At 45.1% G+C, this 20023-nt stretch overlaps 1 protein-coding gene across 1 annotated transcript; it reads left to right on the forward strand.

Moving 5' to 3' along the window:
• The first annotated feature begins 5541 nt into the window (after positions 1-5541).
• On the forward strand, positions 5542-16054 carry LPAR3 (lysophosphatidic acid receptor 3). The gene is given in 3 exon segments (XM_033151684.1): positions 5542-5563; positions 5566-6276; positions 15309-16054. Coding segments are annotated over 3 exon segments (1056 nt in total). The 3' UTR covers positions 15632-16054.
• Positions 16055-20023: the final 3969 nt, after the last annotated feature.

Consider the following 20023-nt stretch of genomic DNA (forward strand, 5'->3'; position numbering starts at 1 on the left):
TGTTTCGTGTCTTCATTTTTACCAGAAATCTTGCTTATTCCAGTGCAGGAAAGATATACATATTTTTTAAATTCTTTTTAAAGAATAAGCCTGCATGTTCTAGTGTAAAAAAACAACAACAAAAAACAAGCCATTAATTTTGTGAACCAGCACTCCATCAGAGAGATCCGGTTGCAAACCCTTTCCCTACAAATCAATTTGCATTTTGCATTGTTACACTAAGTGAAAAGTTAATGATTTGTTGCTGTGTGTATAAGATGACCACATTATTTGGTTTCCCACAGGCATCTGGTTGACTACTGTGAAAACAGGATGCTGTGCAAGAGGGGGCCCTTTGGCCTGATCCAGCAAGCACTTCTTTATTTAAAAGGAACATTATCAAACCCCAATCAAAACGTTTGTCTTCATATTTCACATTTATGTTGTTGTTTTCTTGGCATTCTTGGTAGCTCCTCTAGCTCCATGCAGCTGCTTGTTCCGAGTTACCTATTGACTTAAAAGGTATGATCGCACCCAGTGGTGGAGGAACCCTCTCCGGCACCCGGGGCGGGATGCTGAGGGACGGGGAGAACGGCGCCCATACTAACTGCGCATGCGTTCCATCTTGTCAACCCCCCGAGTGGTGACCGGGGTGGCCCGCCCCCTCCGCCCCCCTTCGTACAGCCCTGATCGCACCCATGAGCTTGGCCATGTTGCTGAGAATGCAAGGACACTAATCCTCATAGCTGCTTCCCATCTCCCAATTTTCCATCTTGGGAAGGCTCCTTATCAAGTCAGGGGGTGCAATTCAACATTGCACTTGTTCCATCTGTGCAAGCAGTTCAGCTTGCCAGACAGAATGACACACACACACACACACACACACACCACCCCGCATGCCGTTCTAGGGGTTCTGCCCCCCCCCCCCGAAGCCATTTGCAGGGGATGTGGTTGGTATAAAGCACTACTGTGCAAGAAGTGCACCTTTCTAGAGATAATGTAATTATCCATTGTGCACTTCAGGACTTGAAAGAAACGCATGTGGGGTGGCAAGGCCCACGCCTTCAGCTGAAATCCTGGTTGGTGGCTTTGTGAGAATACAGCAGAAGCAAAGCAGGAAGTTGAGTACACAGTGTCTGCAAAGAACAGGCAGCATGTTCTTTTTCCTGCGAATAACAATGCAGGCAAGGTTTTTCTGCCATGGGAAAGTCCCGGTGAGGCATTATCTACAGAAATACCCAGAGTGCTGAAAACTAGATGGGACAGGGATTGCCTATACCCTCCTCTGCAAATAACATAAGTTCCACCTGACCTTAAAGGCTGTGGACTCAAACACACTTCTGGAAAAAGTAACATGCTCACCAATATCAGCCCTCCAACTGTTCCTCTTTTCCAGGGGCTGTCCTAGATTTACAGCAGCCATCCCAGTTTCTGATTTGATCCCGGAATGTTCCACTTTTTCTTAGGACTTCCCTATTTTTATTGGAGAAATGTTGGCGGGTATGGAGTTATGCGACCTTCCTGAGCCAAGGAGATAAGTAACTGTACAACCTTTAGAAGACATCTGAAGGCAGCCCTGTATAGGGAAGTTTGTTTTAATGTTTTATGCTTTATGTTTTTATATATGTTGGAAGCCTCCCAGAGTGGCTTGGGTGACTCAGTCAGATGGATGGAGTATAATTATATTATTATAATATAATTATAATTATTATTCATGGAGAAATGTTGGAGGGTATGCAATATGGGTATTCAGGAACCATTTTGCACACAACCACTTTTTGAAAAATGGCAACCCTAAACTAGACTAGAAAAATCAAGCGGGGTATATAAAAGTGTGTTGGGGGCAGAATCTCTACTAGCTATATTTGCCATGGTTGTGTAGGCTCCACTACTTGTTTCACTCAACCCTTTAATTCAAGGGAAGCCAGCATGGTGCCTGCCAGATGTTTTGGACTACAGCTGCTACAACCCTGACCATTGCCCATGCTGAGTGGGGCTGATGGGCAGCTATAGTCTCACATCTGGAAGGCAGCATGTGCCTCCCCTTTGCTTCAACTGCTGGTCCATCTGCAGGACAAGGCCTAGGACTTCCATACCCCAACACATATAAATAAGAGACCGATGAGGCTGGTTTTTTGGGTAAAAACAGGCCACAAACCTTATTGAATACAGATGAAAGAGGTTTGGCTTGGGCATGGGGCAATCTAAATACTTGTGGCCCACCCACTGGAAGTGACGCGTGGTCAATCCAGGATGGGGTTCCTAAGACTTACATCAAATAGGGTGACCCCCACAGGGACTGCTGTCTAGGACATGACCACCCCCTGAATCCCTTTAATGGGATACCCCAACATTTGGAGGGGCAGGTGGGGACTGCAACCTCCCCTCTGTCCAAAAGAAGGGAGGTGAACGGACTTGGTAAAACAAGTGTGCTGCTTTGAGAAACAAGCACACAGGTCTGAATATGATGACAACAGCCTGTCTCCCTGAAATCCAAAATAAGGCTGTGGCCAAAACGGACAGCTGCTATTGAACTGAAGATTTTCTGAAGTGGATGAGCAGAGTGTGTGGTTTTGGAGGGTGAGAGAAGGAGGGATAAAGTGAGATGAAATTAAGGGGTGGCAGAGATTTTTCATGGAATCCCACAATGAAACAAATGAGCCCATCCTTTTCCAACCTTGCGTTTCTTCCTTGGGTAAGGAGGAGCATGTGGAGAGGAGCTCCAACGGATCACAGTCATGGAGGTCCAGGGCTCTTCCTCAACAAGGAAGGGTCTGGCTCAGAGGAGCCTCAAAGGCCAGCAGCAGTCTTTGATTCAGTTGTTCTGAGGCCCAGAAAAAGTGCCAAAATGTTTGTGTGGACTGACCCAGGGAAGGTTAGATAGATATTTATTATTACGGCCATTGGCCCATCGCGCACGATTTTTCAAACAACATATATATACTTAGCCTTTCTACTTAGAACTTCGATAGGACTTTAAAGTAACAGACTAAGCAGTAAATTTACAACATAAAACATCACCCCCTATTTATAAAATTATAAAAACATCAATTAAGGTAACACATAATTACATCCTGAGTCATGATTTAAAAGGAATGTCCAATCCGCCCAGAAGTCCGTTTTTCTTATTTTGGGATAGGACGGTGATCAGAAATCTGGCAACCGTACGTGATCTTGGAGGGTCTTCATCATTCAGTAGGTATCTCAGTTTGGCTTCGTTCGAGTCATCGGCAATTCCCTTTAATATGGAGCAAGAAACTTACTCCTGGACGATGAGTGAAGAGCACAATCAAAGATTATGTGATACAACGATTCTGGTGCTCTGCAATTACAGTCACATAAGAGCGATATTTGTCCATTGGAGAAGGTTAACAGCACACATGTGATTCTTGACATGGTTGTTGGGGGCCTCCTTCCTCTGTTCATTTACCTTGGGCAAGGCTTTATAATTGGGTTGCTCAATCAAGCAAAGCATCCTCTCTGTTTATTGGGAGTCCCGTGCTCTCTGTCTGGCCCTCAGGACTCTCCCCAGACCACACCACTTCTCCTGAGGCCATGTCCCTCAGCAGTCTTGCTTCACAGCCTCCCTGAGTGGTTTTTTTTTTTTTGCCTGACTGGAATGTGCCTTGAACTCTGATGATATATTTTGCTTGCCTAGATGAAGGATGAGAGGTCTGTGTAGAAACCAGCATATGATACAAAGGTAAATTGTAAATTTGTTGCCTCTGGCTCTGCCCAAAAGCTTGTCCAGAAACAAAAAATGCAGTCCTCTGGCTGACACAGGTTCCCTCACCATTGACTACTGCATTCCTTCCTCTTCCTTTTTAAGTCTTCAAACTCTGAAGTTCCCTCACAGGGAACCTGATTCTTCATGCGCTTGCCAACACACTGTTGACAGGAACAAGAAGAGGACAGGATCAGACTGGTAGAGAATGAGCAACACTAATGCTATTTGAGTAGCTATAGCAACTAGGGAGGAAAATTGTGAGTTCTATGGTTCACAAGTGATAGAGGGATAAGGAGAGGCCTTAGTTGCATTAATTGTGGCAGGTCTGCTGCTCTTCCCAAAAGTAATGGCCTACCTGACTCAAAGGTGACAGCTTCAAGCTTAGCAAAGCATTCCTGTCTTGCACCTTTCACCGCTGTGTACCAGAAGGGATTTCAGCAGGTTTACCTGGCATTATATGCTACACCTGCTGAAATGCCACCTCCTATACTTGGGGTGGACAGAAGGTAGGGTGGTAGATCTTTGGATGATTTGAAGTTGACCATCAAGGATGCTAGACTCCCAGTATTTAACAATGACACAACAAAATGCCCCCGTCTCCACATTACAGTGCTGAAATGAAGAAGCAAGGTTACCAGAATTGGATTGTTGTGTGGAAGAGCTGCAAGGTCCATTCAGTTCTGGGATTTAGAACTATTTCCTGGTCACAGAGTTCTTTAATTCTAAGTGGACATCTTTTGCACCTGGCTCCAGTTAGATCTCGGGATTTGGTGGGGGGCGGTGAAATGAAGTTGGTTCTCACAGAGCTGCTCTCACCTCTGTTCCACACAGCTGTTAGAAATGCGGGAGCTCTGTCAACTTTTTCATCCGACCGCCCATGCACTCTGCCGTATAATCTGGGAGGAATGGAGAACCTAGGTGTCTGTGTCACAATTAGCGCACAGTGTGCACATTTTAAGTTTGAAATGGCGAGCATCGCCTGCTTAGCTGACTCTCATGCGCCTAAATAAAGCTAGCAACCTAGCAGAGTGAAAATTATTGCCTAGCATACGAATTATAGAGAATATATGAAAATATACATAACAAACATGACTCCTAGTGAATCAGAAGTTGCTTTTAAGGTTGCAGCAGAATTGCCACTTCTAATCTCTTAAACATTTTATTGATTGATTGTCCTGAAGAGTTTCCAGATGTTTCCCCTGAGGCTTGGGGGTTCTTAAAGAATGGGGCAGGACTCCTTAGTAAGGCTAGGAAAAGCTCAGTTGCCTCTTGCTTATCGCTTCAAATATATGTGCCTGATATTGTGACCAATGTGGTGGGATAGAAATGTAATAAATCTAGTAAATTCCATGTGATTAAATCCATGGGTGGGACATTTGGGACATTTAATTACATAAATAAGCCATTTGTAAGGGCATTTATATATTTAATTTACACTGCCCCCCCATATTAACAGGCACTCAGAATTTCTTGCCGTAAAATGACAGAGAGTATCTGATTATTTTGGCAGAGCATTGAATATGCTTGGATCTGGAGTCTGACACGTGGCTTGCTTGTGGCGTGCAGGAACTCTTAAAACGGGTCATCCACATAAGGACTCCACCTAAAAACATCAATGTTCTGAAAATGGAGTAAAAGGCATAAATGTGCGCACAAATGGATTTAGCTTGCCTGCTTCGCATAACCTGTGTAGTTGCATAATTTGACTTTCGAAGGTGAGAAATATTTGTTGGGAAAGCTTCCTTATCCATGGCAATTCCAAAACTCTCAGTCTCCATTTTTTCTTACCTTTCTTTCTTTTTGCCTCCCCCTAGGATGCCATACTCTAATCCAGGATGAATGAATGCCACTATGATAAAACATGGACTTCTTCTATAACATGAGCAATACAGCCACAGCAGATGAGTGGACAGGGACTACTCTCGTCATTGTGCTATGTTTCGGGGCCTTCTTTTGCCTCTTCATTTTCATCTCCAATTCACTGGTCATAGCCGCTGTGGTCAAAAACAAGAAGTTCCACTTCCCTTTCTACTACCTGCTCGCCAACCTAGCAGCTGCGGACTTTTTTGCAGGCATCGCTTATGTATTCTTGATGTTCAACACCGGCCCAGTCTCCAAAACGTTAACTGTTAACAGGTGGTTTTTGCGACAGGGACTTCTGGACACGAGCCTGACGGCTTCTCTGGCCAACTTGCTAGTAATTGCTGTTGAGCGCCACATGTCTGTTGTTCGGATGAGGGTCCACAGCAACCTCACAAAGAAGAGGGTCACCCTTTTCATTTTGCTGATCTGGGCCATAGCTATTTTCATGGGCGCTGTGCCCACCTTGGGCTGGAACTGCCTCTGTGACATCTCAACCTGCTCTTCACTGGCTCCTATTTACAGCAGGAGTTACTTGATATTTTGGACCGTCTCCAACCTGGGGGTTTTCTTCATCATGGTGGTGGTGTACATAAGAATCTACATGTACGTCCAGAGGAAAACAAATGTTTTATCTCCGCACACGAGTGGATCCATCAGCCGCAGGAGGACTCCAATGAAACTCATGAAGACAGTCATGGCGGTCTTAGGTAAGAGGATGTGGAGGGCAGATGTGCTTGTGTTGTATCATCATCATCCAGTTTGAGAAGGGTGGTAGATCTTGGTTGAGCCATCTGTGATTACATTTACAATAATAATAATATATATATTTGTACCCCGGCCATCTGGGGGTTTCCCCAGCCACTCTGGGCGGCTTCCAACAAAGATTAAAAATACATTAACTGCATTTCCGGTGATTAGGGCCCACTTGTTCCTCAACGTAGGATGAGGGCTCTGGGATGGTGGGATGGAAACTCACCATGTGTCTTCAGCTGCAAGAGGGTGTTATTACTCCATGCTTCATCCTTTCTCTTGGATCTATGTTTGTGGTGCCATGGAAGGGCTACACAGCCATTGACTGATGCTTGGCCTTGGGCAACCATTCATTAGGCTGCTTATGAATAATAACCAGTTTTAGTTTACAAAGCAGCTAGTCAAAGCCATTTAAACTGCAGATGGAGGAAGTATCTACCTGCAAGCTTCTTGCATTCCCAGCATGGTGCTTTGGTGAAAAATTATGTGAGGTATGGTAACACCACTCCACTCTCCAAATGCAACCTCTTAGGACAGGCATAGGCAAACACAGCCCTCCAGATATTTTGGGACTACAACTCCCATCATCCCTAGCCAACAGGACCAGTGGTCAGGGATGATGGGAACTGTAGTCTCAAAACATCTGGAGGGCCGAGTTTGCTTATACCTGTCTTAGGAGATGGCCCGTGCCCCAGGTGTCACCACTGAGGGGGGTGACAAACTGGGTGGCACTCACTGTGGGGCCTGCAGCACACCTGAGCCACACGTCTCTCCTGGGAGTTTATTGGCACTATGATAGATCTCAACTTCCCCTGTTTTTAAAGCATATCATCTTCCACCCATTCCCACTCTTGCCGGAGTTCATTCCCCTCAATCATTATATTGCTCTGTCCCTAGTACCCAGGTTCTGAAAACCTGCTGAGATGGAGCCTCTACTCTAATTACTGGCAGGTGAACCCTGTCCCATGATTGAAAGACTCCGAATACAGCTGCCTTCCTGATGTAGTACCTTCTTGTTTATCTTGGGCTACAACTTCCTGTTGCCCTTGGCCATGCTAGCTAAGGGGTTGATGTGAGTTGTAAGCCAGAACATCCGGAGGGCACCAGGTTGAAGGTTGGGGAAGGCTGTTATACAGAACACCTTCATATAAGTCACCCTCCTGATTCCCCTCAAAAAAATCAAATCTAGTATTGAATTTTCATTCTCACCTGCTTGGGCATCTACCGTGTGCAGTGCAAATATTGTAACAGTCAAGGAATGCTAAGTGAGATGAGGTGACCCTGAGCATCTCACAGTGGCTGTTATTCATGTTGCAACTGCCTGTCAGGCACCGAATAGCTTCTTTCATAAACATGCCATGTCCTTTTCACAGGCGGTAACAAAAGAAAGCATTGCTCTGCCTTGGGGGAGACCGCTACTGACCCTATTGTAACATTGCAAGATATCTGTAACATGGAGGACGGCCTCTCTTTTCATAGTCCGAACGCTTCGCCCATTTATCTATTGAATGCCGTGCCCAAGGACACTGCTGCTTAGGTCTGGCATCAGAATTTCTCAAGGAGGCCTTGTTTTCTCGTAGCGCAACACAAGTATGTGTGGGAAAGGCGGAGGGGGACGGGGACCCAGCTATTAGATCTAAACAAATACATTGTGGTTGACATAGTGAATTCAAAGTAGGGATTCTCTTCTACAATACAGTTGTCCCATTGTGAGGCACGTTTGTTTTTCCACTGGGTCAATGCAGCTGACTTTAGTAGATACAAAACTATAGCTTTGGGTAGAGCAGTTCCCCCACCCCCAACCTTGGGGCTTCAGCTGCTTTTGGACTACAATGCCTGTTGTTGTTGTTGTGTTGTTGTTGTTGTTGTTGTTGTTGTTGTTGTTGTTGTTTTATTTGTACCCCACCCATCTGGCTAGGTCCCTGACCGCTGGTCCTGCTAGCTAGGGATGATGGGAGTTGTAGTCCAAAAACAGCTGGAGACCTAAGTTTGTGAAACACTGGGGTAGATGGACATAGCAAGCTGCCTTATACTGAGTCAGGCCATTGGCCCATCTAGTTCAGTACTGTGTACTCTCGCTGGCAGCAGCTCTCCACGGTCTCAGATGGGGTTCTTCCCAGCCCTACCTGGAGATGTCAGGAATTGAACCCGGGACCTGTTATATGCAAAGCACATTTACCATTTTACCACAGAGCTATGGCCCTTCCCCATATAGTCTTATATTATTGACTGTTAACCATTGGCAGGAGGCAATGCAATCTGTTTGCTTAAAGCAAAATCGTTATGTGCATTCTGGGAGTTTAAAAATCCTCCCACGCCTCTCCCTTTTCTTCCTGGGTGGTTTACATTTCCTCTCTTTCTTTTCCCTGCCTGTTTGGACATGCTGGGAGACAGGTTACAGGACACCAGAACTGACACAGTACCAGCAAAAGCTTCGTTCTCTTATTCGTCAAATGTTACGCATCTATAGCATCAAGATGTGATTTGAGCCATGGTTTGTTCGGGTTTCTTAGCCCCATAATTTTTCTTCAGGAATGCCGAAGTCACAGTAAAAAGCAACAACACCTTTCTCTTACTGCTGAGTAACCCACAATAAATGACCCCACTTTTGATATTAAAGAAAGTCTTTCTAAATAAAGTTAGAGGGTGTGGGAGTTTTTTTAGTAACTTTTAAATATACTACTTATACTATACTGCTACGAGGAGCAGGTTACAAGTGGAAGAAGGGCTTTATGGTTTGGTTGTGTGTATGTACTTAGATATTTGTATTTCAGGGGCTTTGTGGTATTTGTTCATGTGTGTGTGTGTGCGCGCACACATGTGCACAGATGCATTACACCTCCCAACTCCTGATAGCTGGAACATGTTCACTGTGCGGGGCATATCTTCAACCCCCTCAGTGCAGTACTTCCTCTTTTCCTTATGAGGGAACGTCATCCATTCATTTATAAGGGAGAGGGCAAAGAAGTACAGTGGTACCTCAGTCTATGAACTTAATTCATTCTGGAAGTCCATTCATAACCCAAAGCATTCTTAAACCGAGGCACGCTTTCCCTACAGAGGTCTCCCACGGCTGGTGCCCTTCCACCGTTCGGCTGGCAATTTTCGCTAGCCGGAACACCTACTTCCAGTTTTGCGGAGTTTGTTGCCTGAATAGTTTGTTAACAGGACTGTTTGTAGACTGAGGTACCACTGTACACCTAGTGGGGAGTGGGGTACTATTTTGGGTCAAGATCAAACTTGCCATTGGTGATTCCGGTTCCTAGAGTTCTGGCCATCTTTTGCTGTGTCTTGGCTGTGACCTAGATTGTGCCCTTTTGACTTTGTCAGTGGGGAATCCTTACTTTGAGCTAACTTTTCTCTGCATAGGCTGAGGGTTTCTGATGCCATTTCAGAGTACGGTGCCGATCAGGGACCGCCAACGTGTTGCCCTCCAGATCCTATTAATACTGCTACCCCCGTGCTATAGTGTGGCATAACCTTTTTAAAATTAGTTTTTAAATACAGAGAAGATGCTACCTTGAAAACCTACCGCAAGCTTTTGAGCTCTATATATCTACGACTCTCTCTCTCTCTCTCACACACCACACCCAGCAAAACTATTGCACTGCATGGCAGGCTGAAATTTAAGAAGCAAATACTGTACTGTTTTCCTGGGCTAAATACACAGTGATAACGAGAACTTCAGTTGCTGAATTTCTGCAGTCATTACAGGGGCAAAGAGTCTTGCCAGGGAAAGAGGGCTTCAACCCTAATTCTGAAAACTTGTAGCGGCAATTGGTTTTTATTACTTAGTTTTTAAAGATACCTGAGCAGGAAAGCAAGTAGAACGAATACCCAACTAGCCTTCCTCAAATAAGTACTGCTAACAAGAATTGCAATTGCCTCTGGATGAAAGGTTCCCAATGCACATATTTGCACTGATTCAAGTATGTTTTGCTGCCTTTCGGTGGGAAAGGAGAACCCGCTGGTGCAAACCGCTTGTAAAATAATGCACTGCCGTGACTTCATCCAGCTCATACTGAAATGGATGGCAACGGTTTCCATAAATTTTGGCAGGGCCAGATAAGGGCTTAGTTTAGCAGTAAGCTATAGCCTATTAATTTGCTCAGGAGAGCAGCATTTTCACTCCGGTCAGACGTCATGCCAGTTGCTTTTCAGATGTTTCTGATTCCTTCTCCTATTATGTTGGGAGATTAGAATCTAGCTGGGTTTCTTTAAATGACTGTTTCCACTCTCTGGAAACTACGTATTTTAGTCACAATGCCTTCAATTTATTTGAGTGCCTTCCTTTTTATCTGAAACGGGTTTTTTTCTGGTTTTCTGGTTGTCAGCCGTTGGAGATGTTTAGACTTGTAGCCTGTGTGAGGATTCATTTCATATTTCCATTTCCTAGAAAACAGACCAGAAATGGTTCTGCATTATTGCCAATCTGCCTGCTTCTTTATGTTCCAACGTGATACTAACATCTAGATTACAATAACCTTTTCTAGGCTGCCTTTTCCAGCATCCTGTTTTCCAGAGCGGCCAACCTGATTCATAAATAAGGGCTAGTTGACCCTCTTATTCTACTGCTCTCCAGAAGCTGGTATTCAGAGCCATGATGCCTCTCATCTTGTTTTACAGCCACCAATAGTTGTATCCTCCTCCCCTACAAAAAACTATCCAATTTTATAGTCCTCATTCACTACATCTTGTGGCGGTGAGTTCCTTGGCTTAGCTATGCTCAGTGGGAAGAGGCACATTCTCTGTCCTGGCCCACATCTCCACTTTTCAGCTTTATTGGTTGACTCCGTGTTTCAGTATTACGAGAAAAGAAGAAAAACCCTTATCCACTCATTGCCTTATTATTACGATCGACTAGCAAATATTTCCACCGAGGGAATTTTATCATGTGCTCTCATATCTTTGGATAATGATACTGTAGCTGTCTTCTTGGGAGGCTTACCCAATCAAGTGGTGGAGAAATTTAGATAACGTTAGACAGAAATTACTTGCTGTGGTTGCCAGTTCCATTGACCTACGTGTGCAATGTCTGTGTTACTCTGACCCTTGGACAGAGAGGAGAGCCCTATCATCGACCCTTTTGTTGTTCTTTTCTTGCTCCTTTCCCCTCGTGATTCCCCGCTCCCACTTGAGTTTCCCTTAAGAACACAGCATGGATCCCAACCCACAATTTCATAGTCCCCAGCTTTTTGTTTGTCCTTGATGTGATCAGATCCAGATTTAGCAGAAAGTGATCCAGATTAACTGCTTGTCTATTCAAGTATTCCACTCAACAGATGCTTCATTGCATTTGATGGGTTGTGTTGTTCCCTGCTTTTTTCTCTGAAATGGAAGCCTAAAGTTGTTAATAAGTACAATTAATCAATTGCACAAGTAATCTATGAATAGAGGCACAGTGGTCCAGTGTGCACGTAATGCCAAACCATGGTTTAGTGCACAAGCCTTTGCACACCTAGGCGATACTTTGGGCTCAAGCACTCTCTCTCGTGTACTCCCTGCAGTCAGGCGGCAGATTAAACCAGTATTCAGTTGCACTTCAAGCAAGCAAGGTGATCGGGAATTCATTGTGCTTTCAGTTTCATTCCTTGCAATGTGAACTAGGAATCCGGGTTTAAAAGGCACACTTGTCAATTTCAAAACGAGCCAACTTCAAACAACGGGTAGATACGAGGCTGGCTTGTTTAACAAGTAGGTGTTTTAAGTGGCGGCTGGATCGTGATATAGAGGTTTATAAAATAAAATATTTCTTCCTTTCTTATAACAGTAGAACTCAGGATCACCTAATCCGTTGACTATAGGTTTGCAGGCAAGAAAATAGAGTTGATCTTCATGCAATGTGTTGCTGTCTCATGAAATTCACTACTCTTCCATACTCTTCTAGACTCTCAAAAGTTTGTGAGTGTGCTCAGACCTCGTTGAGCTACACATCCACTGTGGAAAGGTCTATTTAGCCAGTGCAGCTACATTCGTATCTTGGTTTTCAAACAGCTTAGTTCTCGAACATCTTGGCTCCCGAACGCCGCAAACCTGGAAGAGAGTGTTCTGGTTTGCGAACTATTTTTGGAAGCTGAACGTATGATGGGGCTTCTGTGGCTTCCGATTGGCTGCGGGAACTTCCTGCAGCCAATCAGAAGCTGTGCTTTGGTTTCTGAACGTTTTGGAAGTCAAACAAACCTCCAATACAGATTCCACTCGACTTCCATGGTATGACTGTAAATGGAAATGTCACCTATGGTAGGAATTCACATCTAAGGATGAATAAGAGGTAATGGCGAGTGAGCTTTCAGAGGTCTCCTGTTGGCTGCTCTTAAAAACACAGGACAGGACTGGATGGATAGTGTTGTTGTTTTTTGCCATGCTCTAGATGCTTCACTGCATGTAGCTTGTGCAGAAGCATCCCAGTGAAAAATGCAAAGCAGCCTTTTGAAAGGAAAGGTGACATTCCAGGCAAGTCTGCACATGACCTTGGTTTTTGCTAAGCTGAAGAGTGATCGGCAGTCTGTCCTAACATGCTTATATTTGAGCAGAAATGATGCTTGCAGAAACCAAAAAGCAAATAAAAGTCCGCTCTCTTCGTATAAATTTGTATCGCTTGCGTATCGCTTGCGTCTATATAGCTTACACTGACATTCTTGGTATTGTGCAAATGAATGAGTAGCTGTTTCAAAAGTGATTGAGATGTACTTGGCCTTGGACTTGTCCTGTATGTGGAATGCAGGGGGGACAGGGCAGAGCCACACCATACAGTTGAAATACATTTAAAGCACCTCAAACCCACCCACCCACCCCAGAAAATCCTGTAGTTTTCACCTCATAGAGCTGCAGTTCCCAGTACCCGTGTCAAACTTGCAGTTCCCAGGATTCTTTGAGGAACGCCATGTGCTTTCAGTGTTTTTTTGGGTAGGAGTTTTGAATGTACAGCATTGATCTGCCCACAGTTAGGTCTCACCGCCATATGCATTTCTTATAATGCCTGCAACACTGATGGGGGAATTGAAATTCTTCAAACCTGCCCATTTCAAGGTGACTGCAGGATTGGAATATGGACTCTTGTCCCTGTTCAGATTAGGTTTCAATTGCCCTACATTTGCATGGTTTGTGGGTGGGGAAATGGAGCGCTGGCATAACTTGCTGGAATATTTCTTTGCCGGCTTTAGGGGAGAAGGGAAAAGGCTTCCTAAAATGTAAGCTTTTGATTTTGAATTTTTTTAAAACAACAACAACAACACACATAAATGGGCAGCACTTCCTCTGTGCGTCTTCTGCAGTCTGCCTTTTGTGCAGAGCTGTAATTTTCCTATTTTTGTAAACTAGGCAGCAATTGTGGCTTGAGCTAAGCACATGCTGGTTTGTGCATTAGCTCTGGCCTCCTCTCCCTCCTTCTCTCTCTTTTTTTTGCACTAAGAAGCATGGAATGACAAACCGGCAATGCCAGCACCAGAGATGAAAGAGTGATACAATTAGACTGTTCCATAAAATTAATTGAGTTTGTCTGTTTTACTGTGTGGTTTTAGTTTCCTGATTTGTTAGTTGCTCTGGGAACCCAGCAGGGTTGAAGAACGAAATACAAATTTATGAAATGGAAGATATGCAGTGCTCTATGTGGTGGTTCATAGATTCTGACCAACATCACCAATCTGCATGCTTGGCTGGTCTGCACATTGTTCCGGGTGCTTTGAGACAGGAGCTAAATATTGCAAATGGGTTGTTGCTCTATCACAAATGGGTGATGGTCCACAGTTTTTCTCAACTTACTGCAAGAAAGAAATTCGACTCGGTTTGCATTTGAAGGCGAACTTCTCAAATTTGCACTTTTTGCAACAATGCTCAAATCGAAACACAGCCATCCTTCAAAATCTGAATTTCTTTGAATTTTGCAATGTGGTTTTCCATGCATATACCAGGGTTGCCAAGGTCGGGGAGAGGATGAACCAGTGCTTGTCTTGAGCAGCAGCTGCCTCCTGCAATGGCAGCTGTGAGGGAGCATCCCATGGTCTCTCCATGGCTGCTGCTGCCAGCTTCCTCCCTTGGGCAGCTTGTAGCAACTGCTGGAGAGCAGGCAACAACGAGAAGAGGCTGCCATTGCCAGCAAGGCCCCGTCCTGCTTAATGCACTGGCTCTGAGAGGCAGGCAGAGGGTAGGGCTGCCCTGGCGGTAAGAAAGGGGGAGTGTAGCAGAGCAGAAAGAGTCTTTCCCCCTTCTTTAATGCTTTGTATGTCCACATCTAATCCTGCTCCTTTCTAATATTTATGTAGTGGTATATGTTTTCTTTTTGTAAATCTTGTTGTTGTTGTTTAGTTTTAGTCATGTCCGACTCTTCATGACCCCATGGACCAGAGCACACAGGCACTCCTGTCTTCCACTGCCTCCCGCAGTTTGGCCAAACTCATGCTAGTTGCTTCGAGAACACTGTCCAACCATCTCATCCTCTGTCGTCCCCTTCTCCTTGTGCCCTCCATCTTTCCCAACATCAGGGTATTTTCCAGGGAGTCTTCTCTTCTCATGAGGTGGCCAAAGTATTGGAGCCTCAGCTTCAGGATCTGTCCTTCCAGTGAGCACTCAGGGCTGATTTCCTTCAGAATGGATAGGTTTGATCTTCTTGCAGTCCATGGGACTCTCAAGAGTCTCCTCCAGCACCATAATTGTAAATATACCAAAGAATAAAATAAAATCTGGATTAAGTGGTTTTCTCAAGACAGTGGAGGGTGGGTGTTCTGTGTCCCATTGGTGTAGTGGTGGTGGAAATGCTCTGTGGCCGGGGGAGGTCTGTGTGGCAAAAAATGGGAGGTCGAGGGGGGTCAGTTGAGGGGCGAGTGAGAAATGTTCCTGTTTTCATCTGAGGGATATTGGAGGGTATGTAGTCCTCTTTGTCTTGTCCTAAGCCCAAATGCTTAATGCAGCACAATACACAACAAACAAACGAATACAAACAAACAAACACATCCATTCTATCTCTCTCTCTGCTTCCTTCTCTCTCTGATAGGTGCCTTTGTTGTGTGCTGGACTCCTGGCCTTGTCGTCCTTCTTCTCGACGGCTTGAACTGCACTCGTTGTGAGGTACAGAATGTGAAGCGGTGGTTCCTCCTCCTGGCCCTTCTGAACTCTGTCATGAACCCCATCATTTACTCGTACAAAGACGACGAGATGTCGAGCACGATGAGGCGCATGATCTGCTGCTCTTTTGAGGAGAGGCCTGAGCGTCGGTCTTCGCGGATCCCCTCCACAGTGCTCAACAGGAGTATGGATAGTCAATACTTAGAAAATGGCATCACCCAAGGAACGATCAGTGGCAAAGGAGACACCTGAGCCACACTCTCTCGTTCTTCTCCTTAAGAAGTGGACTAGGGCTTGTGCAGCGGATGCAAGCGGACCGAGCACTGAACCAGCCGAGTTCATTAAATCCCGATACAGCAGAAGTAAATATTCTGTGTGCCAGGAAACCCAAATCCCAGGGTGACCTGACATCATTGTAAATAATTATTGGATGAGAGGGGGGGGGGAATGTGCTGGAAGGGATGAAGAAGAATAGAAGGAGCGGAGTTATTCTGCAGTGTGTGTTTTTAAGTTGGAAAACTGTACAACCAGCATGGTGGAGTCCTCATTCTTTAGAGGCCGAGTTACCACTGTGTCTGGCATATACCACTACAGACTGCTGAGATGAGGCTGGTTCTCACATCTAAATGCTTATCTATCTATATCTATTATCTATCATCTATCTATCTATCTATCTATCTATTTATCATCTCCACATAGAGAACTAGGATATCAGGGAGAAGAGTTGTAAACTAGCTTTCTGACTCATGTTTTAATTCTCTCTGTGGATTTTTTTTTAAGTTGTTGTATGGAGGGCTATTCAATACTGTGAGATCCAGACCAAAGTTGCAGCTTGTCCCTACGCATGTTTACATCCGAATATGTGCCATTTTGCTCAGTGGGGGTTTGCTTCCAAATGATATACATTGTTTGGATTGCAGCCCTAAAGCCCTCTTGAACTCAGTGGGACTTGCTTCTGAGTAACCATATATCGGACTGGGCTCTCAGTCTCCTGTGTGGTACAGTGTTTGTGCTCCTCCAGTAAACATTTTTAAAATTTTTCACGGCGTAACAGGGTTGCAAAACCAAAACAGGTCTTCTTCATGTTTATCTGGCTCCCCTGCCCCATCCCAGTAAACGTAATGGTTTCTGAGCATCCTGACTTTCCTTCCAAACTGGGATTATGGGGTGGAGGAGTTAAGGAGATTTCTGCAATAAACTAAGGGCACGCATAGACAGCCAGTCTCCTAATAACATATTATTCCGTGCGTATGCAACATTTGTGACTTGTTCGTTGGGATAGAACTGTTTGCTCTTAAAGAAACAAGCCAAATAATCGCTGACTGCTTCAGTTGAAGGTGGGACAATGAGGATTGATGGTGGTATTTTAAGCCTCTTGTCTGAACTTTCAGCTGTCACAAGCTCAGGCCTGAGTTGCTAGCACAACAGATGTTGGAAGTTTGGTTATTAAATTTGAGTTTCTGAAAAGTCCCGGCTTAAAAAAAGAAAAAAGGATTTAGACTATTGTGTGGTGAAAGTTCGACCGGTATAACAGAGACATAAGCAAGAAATATATGCACTTTGTGGTTTATGGATTGAATCCTTTCAGGTTAGTGAGGGAAAAACTTGCAAAGGCATGGGATCATACTTTTTGTTATTTCAAAGTATTTTTTTAATGTGCATAGATTAATTTTCACACTGTACTTTTTAAGTGGTTTTATCTCCTGTGGACTGTGTGTGAGAGCAGTGGTATACTTCAGGCGATGGTCCAGAATTGTAAATAAATACAATGCTTTATATCTGAGTTTGGGTACCTCATTGTTTGGGGGAGGGACCATCTTCAGACCGGGATTCTTCTAGAAGCAATATAGAGACCTTTCCCTCTAAATGCTGCCAGAAAACAGGACCAGAATTTGTCACCTCCCTTGGGGAGAGAAATACCACTTCTTATTAGCATGTGCTAATTTATTCATATTCATGAATGTTTAAAATTATGCATCTCCTAGGATTGCAAAATAATAGTATGTCAAATGAGAGAAACTGCACTTTCTCTTCTTGCATGCCCTGCATGAAAACAAAATAAACAAAGTTCCAGGTCTACTTAGGTCTGGCTTAATAGCATGCCTAAACCAGTCCATCAGCCCAGCATTTTTCTCTTCCTCAATCATTTTTCAAGCAGGTGTCGTTATCTGTGTTCCGAGATATCTGTAGTCACTGCTGCCAAATAATTAGCACCAGGGCATTGTGGCAAGAAGAATTAAGACCGGAATTTGATGTTAGATCTCCTGGGGCCCAGCAGATGAAGGCTAAGTCTTGAAGGAATGATGCCCATTGTTCATGATACAGATTGCCCAGTTCCACACAGCTAGCTAACTTAGACGTGGAAAAAAAAACACAACAACGCCAGCCTACGGTGCAATGTGAAAATTTAAAAGCCTAATTGCAGGATACCCCGTTTCTATTTTATTAGGCATGTCATTGGCTCGCATTAGTGTAACCAAGATCTAAAACTGTATACATCTCTGTGTCAGTCTGCTACTCTCATCTAATACCTGTGCACGCCCTTGCAGGTCCAGTTTCTCCTGACTGCCATATCCTATAGCATCACCAACCTGTCTCGCCATTTCAGATGCCTTCTGTACAAAGATCACACCAATTTCATGATGAATTTCATCCTCTTAACTACTGCCTGGTCAGGCCTCTCCCTTCTGCCTCCAAACTGCTGGAGCATGTCGGCAGCGGCGGAGCATATGCCTGCGCTGCTGAGGGCGGGTGCACTCCTGAGGGGGGCGGAGCACGCTCCTGAGGGGGGGTGGGGCGCGGAGGGTGCCCTCCCAGGTGCGGGATAGCCGCTCGGGTGCACGGAGTGGCACACGCACCCTGCAGCCAGGGGCAGAGTGAGCCACCCATGGGGGCGGAGCAAGCCGCTGATGACGGACATTTGGTGTGCCACCCACCCACGGCTCCCAAGCCTCCCCCAAGCTGTCAAAACAAAAGGGGAAGGGGAAGCCAGTGTGGTGTAGTGGTTAAGAGCGGTAGGCTCGTTATCTGGGGAACCGGGTTCGCGTCCCACTCCTCCACGTGCAGCTGCTGGGTGACCTTGGGCTAGTCACACTTCCATGAAGTCTCTCAGCCCCACTCACCTCACAGAGTGTTTGTTGTGGGGAGGAAGGGAAAGGAGAATGTTAGCCGCTTTGAGACTCCTTTGGGTAGTGAAAAGCGGGATATCAAATCCAAACTCTTCTTCTTCTTCTACCATCAAAGTGGTGCAGCTCCCCCCTTACCCCGACGGCTCAGGGTAGGCTTGGGAGTTGCGGGTGAGCAGCGTGCCAAATGTCACCCACCTCAGTGAAGACAACCGGTGTGGTCTTCCCCCACCGCACCCCCCTTCCCTGCATGCTGGTGACCCATTTTAACATGGCTTCTGCTCTTTGAGCTCCTGTGAAATCTCCAAGACCCCCAGACAAACTTCTCACTGCCGAATCCTGGGACACGGGCACATCAAGTTCTGCATTGTCCATGCTGAGTAGCAGTGGCTCTTCATGGTTTCTGGCAGGAGTCTTTTGTACCCTGCAACATGCCCCAGCCACTCTGGGCGGCTTCTAACATATATAAAAACATAATTAAACATTTAAAAAACTTCCCTAAACAGGGCTGCCTTCAGGTGTCTTCTATAGGTTGTATAGTTACTTATCTCCTTGGCTTGGGGGTTGCATAACCTCCAACATTTCTCCCATGAAAATAGGGGCGCCCTAATGGAAAGTGGGATATTCCAGGATCAAATCAGAAATTCAGGACTGTCCCTGGAAAATAGGGACACTTGGAGGGTCTGGTCTTTCCCAGCCCTGCCAGGAGATGTCAGGGACTAATCCTGAGACTTTTTACACGCAGGGCTCTACCACTGTGCAGCAGGTGTGGGTGGGAGCAGGAAGTCTCAGTTTCAAATATTTGGCTGTGCTTTCCAGCAAATAAATCACCGCTGACTGCCATGTAGGACTCGCTCTGGTAGGAGGACATGGTTTGTTCTTGATCAACCAGCATGCAAAACCTTTTTTTAATGATGAGAAACAAGGCTGAAGGATAGGGTGGAGCGAGCAATTGGCCCACCCTATGACTTTCCCCACATTTACTACCCTTGGCCAGTGATAAGATTTCTTGTTCCTTAAATATGCTCCATGAACATATGCATGGCCTTGCTTCTCTCCCTTGGCTCAAGCCCTCCTCAAAACCAACATTTTCTGTGTGGCCTTTGTCTTCTTAAATTTCCTAACCAAGCTTTAAGTACATAACAATGAGACTTGTCCATGTTCTTCCCTCCCATTCTCTTGTCTTGTTTCCTTTGTCTGTTTGTTTCCTCATGGTTTGTTTCAGGTTGTAAGCTCCTTGGGAGCAGGGACTCATATATGTTGCCTGTGTAAATCTGCAAGGTGCCATCATGCACACTTATGGTGCAGCATACGGAAATAAAAATATATCCATGCTACAAGATCTAACTCTTTATTTAAGAGAGAAAAAACTACACTCTTTGTTAATGGATTGTTGACTTATTACTCAGCAGAATCACATACCCTTCAATACCGTGACAGCAAAATGTGGGACACCCAAGTTCCTGGACACCATCTTCCTGTTTTTTCTTGAGAGCACGGCGGCCATTTTGGGAGCCGT

Source organism: Lacerta agilis, chromosome 6 (genome assembly GCF_009819535.1).
Source record: "Lacerta agilis isolate rLacAgi1 chromosome 6, rLacAgi1.pri, whole genome shotgun sequence".
Taxonomy (NCBI): domain Eukaryota; kingdom Metazoa; phylum Chordata; class Lepidosauria; order Squamata; family Lacertidae; genus Lacerta; species Lacerta agilis.